This window comes from Oppia nitens, unplaced genomic scaffold (genome assembly GCF_028296485.1).
Source record: "Oppia nitens isolate AA-2021 unplaced genomic scaffold, nextdenovo-longstitch-racon4-pilon3 scaffold6_pilon_pilon_pilon, whole genome shotgun sequence".
Taxonomy (NCBI): domain Eukaryota; kingdom Metazoa; phylum Arthropoda; class Arachnida; order Sarcoptiformes; family Oppiidae; genus Oppia; species Oppia nitens.
Window position 1 is genome coordinate 5,810,096 of NW_026533250.1, and position 4,676 is coordinate 5,814,771.

Sequence of the window (4,676 nt, forward strand, 5' to 3'; positions counted from 1 at the left end):
TCATAATTATCACATTCAGTTAATTGTCTAATATAATTTTTAAATTCTTTTCCTTCAGATGAAGTAAAATATTTACATTTATTATCATTTATAAACATTTTAACATTTTTATAAATATGATTTGAACACAAGAAAAAATTTAAATTATTTTCTTTTAATGTATTAACTATAGCTTTTTCCCTGTCACACACAAAAATAGTATTTTTAAAATTATTAAAATTCAATTCCTGCTTTAACAAATTAAAAAAATTTAAATGATTTTTTTGTCTTTTAGTTGTATGGATAAAAAACATAACAGGAAATATTGGGTAATTTTTTAAAAAAACATTTCTACATGTAAGTATTGATAGATAATAATGTGTTAAATCATACGTTGTGTCGTAACTATACAATTGCATAACATTACTTTTTTCATTTGTTTTTTCTTGCATATAATTTACCAATTTAATTATTTCATTTGATCCTAAAAAAAAAAAAAATTAAAAAACAATAATAAATATATTTTAACTTACCACAAATAACATTTATTTCAGGTAAAATTGAAAATTGTTTTATAAAATTTGGTAGATTATAAGATATTAAAATTGTATTATAAATTTTATCTTTACTTAATTGTTTTTTTGATTTTTCATAATATAATTTATTGCTGACTTGTTTAATATTTTTTGCTGTGTAAATTTTTTCGTAAACTTGATTTAAAATATTTTTATCATCTAATTCTTGACTTGTCGTTTCTAGTGATTTTCGGTAAATATTGGACGGATTATTTAATCTAATCCTTTTAAATGATTCAAGGACTTTTTTATGGGTTTTAATCTGTTTTCCAACATATTTTGCAGTTTTATCATCTCCTGAATAATGAACAAATAAAACAATTCTTTCATTATTACTACTATTGTGTGTAACAAAATAGACATTTCTTTGAAAATTTCTTGTTTTGTAATGTTGCTTAGACAATAATGTTGAAGTTTTTCGCGCACCACTTCTTTGCTCCCAAATATATTTATCTTGTACATTTACATTTCGGGATTCATTAATATATAAAAATGACTCTCCAGATTTTGCCAAAATTGGACAATAAAACATATAGTATTGTTTATATTTATCATCTGTTAAATACTTATATATTTTTTCACTTGTAAAATAGTTGCTGATTTTGAAAACTTTGTTTTTAATCATATCTATAATGTAAATAATGACACTTTAATAAGTATATAAAATTTAATTATTATTACAAACCTGTATCATCTGTTATATTATTTTCATAATTTTTTTCATTTTCTATATTTATATAAATAAACACAGTAACAAAAAAAATATTTTAATTTTTATTATTTATATATATTTTATTATTACAAATACAGATTACATACCGTTTCCTCTATTTCCATATTCATCATCACCGCCTCCTCTTACTTGTCCTCCATATTCACCGGCAGCTCCTTGTCCTCTATATTCACCGGCACCTTTTTGTCCTCCATATTCACCGGCAGATCCTTGTCCTCCAGATTCACCGGCAGCTCCTTGTCCTCCATATTCACCGGCAGCTCCTTGTCCTCCATATTCACCGGCAGCTCCATGTCCTCCATATTCACCGGCAGCTCCATGTCCTCCATATTCACCGGCAGCTCCTTGTCCTCTATATTCACCGGCACCTTTTTGTCCTCCATATTCACCGGCAGATCCTTGTCCTCCATATTCACCGGCAGCTCCATGTCCTCCATATTCACCGGCAGCTCCATGTCCTCCATATTCACCGGCAGCTCCATGTCCTCCATATTCACCGGCAGCTCCTTGTCCTCCATATTCACCGGCAGCTCCTTGTCCTCTATATTCACCGGCACCTTTTTGTCCTCCATATTCACCGGCAGCTCCTTGTCCTCTATATTCACCGGCACTTTCTTGTCCTCCATAACCATCACAACCACAACCTTGTGCCATACCAGAATTACTATTTCTATCACTGCCACTGCCGCCTTCTTCTTGTCTTCCATAGCCATCGCTTCCTCCTCCCTGACTGTCATGAAAGTTACCTCCATGTCTTCCCCCAACGTAACCACCATCGTCTAAGAAAATATATGATGAAAAATATTAATATTAATAATATTCATAAATAATTACTTAATTGATTTTTTAAAAATATTTTAGATTAATTCAAATCAATATTTATCAAATTAATTAGATTAAAATGATAATTATAATAATACTAATAAATATATTTACAAAAATTGTTTTTTAATAATAATGTTTTTTATCTCAAAAAACTAGTAAGTTAATTATTAATTATTAATAGTTAATTATTTTAATTAGTTATTAATTAATTAATTATATACTTCTGCCAGTCTCTCCACCAGAACCGCCAATATTTCCACGACCGCCATAGGCATCACCACCTCCTACACCATCATAACCTACATCGCCGCCTCCAACACCAGTTTCTAGTCCATTGCTTTCGTCAACATATCCGCCTCCTCCGGAGCCATCATAGCCTCCGCCGCCACCATAACCTCCTCCAGAAACGCCATTACCAGCAATACCGCCGCCGTCAACAGAACCTCCGTAACCACCATAATCTACTCTTCCACCACCGTTTGAACCGCCGTTACACATTAGAAAAAAAGTATTTTTCATTTTTATTTAAATTAATAATATTTTATTGTATTATTTAATTAGATTTAATAACAAAATAAAAAAATATAATTAAAAAAATATTTATTAAAAAAATAAATTTAAAAAATAAATTAAAAAAATTAATTTAAAAAATTAATTAAGAAATAATAATTATAAAATATATTAATTAAAATATATTAATTTAAAAAATTAATTAAGAAATAATAATTATAAAATATAAATTAGTATTTATAATTAATTAATTTAAAAAGTGTTGTTTACATTTTATATACACTTTGTATACATATATCATTGTCATCAATTTTATCTTTGTTTTCTTTAGCTACAAGTAAAACTGTAAGTATTCATTAATTAAGTATATTATAATTATAATAAAGTATTATATTAATTTAATAATATAAATAATATAAATTTTATAAATAGTTACAAAAATGGGAAAAAGAGGCCGATATTGCCGGATCCGCAATAGCAATTTCCGTATTACAGATAAAAGTGAAAGTTTAAAAATTGAAAACATTTTAACTTCAATATTGGCTCTCGAAAAGGATATAAATAGAAAATTGAAAATAACTGAAATAACTGAAAGCAACAATAATTACACTAACGAAAAAAAATTGGAAATTATTGGTGAAATACTTTTTAAAATAAAAAAAAAAGTAAATCTATTAGAGAAAAAAGTACCGTGTCTACCCATTTCTTCAACCGATACCAACAAAAAATAACCGAAAGCAATTAATACAATTCCAATCCCATTCCTTCCAAATCTCAATTGATTTATTAATAAAATGATTTGATGTATAAATTTATTTTATAAATTAAATAATGGAAATAAAATATTAAAGTATTAAATAAATAAAACCGATAATATTTTTATGATAGTGGAATGACTTAGTGGTTATGTTAAAAATAATGAAACTGTTGATAATGATTTAGTGTTTATGTTGTTGGTGGTACGGCTACATTTTACTCTATTGCCTGCTAAGTAGGCGGCTATAGGGGTATATTTAGGTTTGGTATGATGTCTAGTATTTGTATATAAAATATTAAAGACTGAAATCAAAAGTAATAATACATAGTATATATAATAATATACACATAATAAAATACATATAATATACAAGCTCAACAAATCCATTAAATCTAATCAGACATAGCTTGCGGCCTATAGCCCGCCATTAGCATAACCTAACCTAACCTAACCTAACCTAACCTAACCTAACCTAACCTACCCTAACCTAACCTAACCTAACCTAACCTAACCTAACCTAACCTAACCTAACCTAACCTAATCTAACCTAACCTAACCTAACCTAAATCAAAGGCCATTAGAGGTATAATATAATCATTACACTACTGAGGTTCTACAAAAAACTGATAAATCTTGTATTCATGTATAATAAATGTATAGTAATAATTACATTATTTTATATTTATATATATTTTTAGTAATAATTTCTGAACGCCTTCACTCAGTCTCAAAAATTATTATATATTTTTACTAAAGATTATCTCCAACTTAAATATATTTCCCACCCGCGCCTCTGGTGAAGGCCATATAATAAACTCTTCCCGGTGGGACTTATTTTAGAGAAAATTGTTTTGTAGCAAATAGTTTAATATAATATAAATTTTATTAAAATAAATTAATCAATAAATTACATTAAATAATTTTTGCATTTAATTACATTTAAATTTGTATATTGGAATAATTTCTTAATTTTTTTTAAATTTATTATATAATTTAATAATAATTCATAAATAAAATAACTGTTAGAATGTTATCTATAATTAATGTTATATAATTAATATTACTAGTCTAGATTATTCAACTCATATTCTTCTGCTGCTGATACCCGTCTAGGTGATCGAGTTTGTCTTGAACGATTTATTTTTTTTATTGTATTTTTTTTTCTATTAAAAAAAGCATATGCAATGAATACAAGCGTTGCACATATTACTACAAATACAATAATCCAACGTAAATCCATTCTCTCAATGCTGTACCAATCGTTACTATCTTCATCTAACTTATCGATATCTTTACC

The 4,676-nt window shown here is 26.9% G+C and overlaps 1 protein-coding gene across 1 annotated transcript; it reads right to left on the bottom strand.

Annotated features, from left to right (window-relative positions):
* Window positions 1-1,365: 1,365 nt before the first annotated feature.
* Window positions 1,366-2,610, bottom strand: LOC128962806 (uncharacterized). Its single transcript, XM_054309207.1, has 2 exons — window positions 2,334-2,610; window positions 1,366-2,066 (listed from the first exon to the last, which is right to left on the bottom strand). The coding sequence occupies exons 1-2, from the start codon at window positions 2,608-2,610 to the stop codon at window positions 1,366-1,368; spliced, it is 978 nt and encodes a 325-aa protein (XP_054165182.1).
* Window positions 2,611-4,676: the final 2,066 nt, after the last annotated feature.

Coding starts and splice junctions, on each gene's coding strand:
- LOC128962806 (XM_054309207.1), bottom strand. CDS start 2,610: ATGTGTAACGGCGGTTCAAACGGTGGTGGAAGAGTAGATTATGGTGGT. Junction 2,067..2,333: donor TGGTGGAGAGACTGGCAGAA/GTATATAATTAA, acceptor ATATTTTCTTAG/ACGATGGTGGTTACGTTGGG.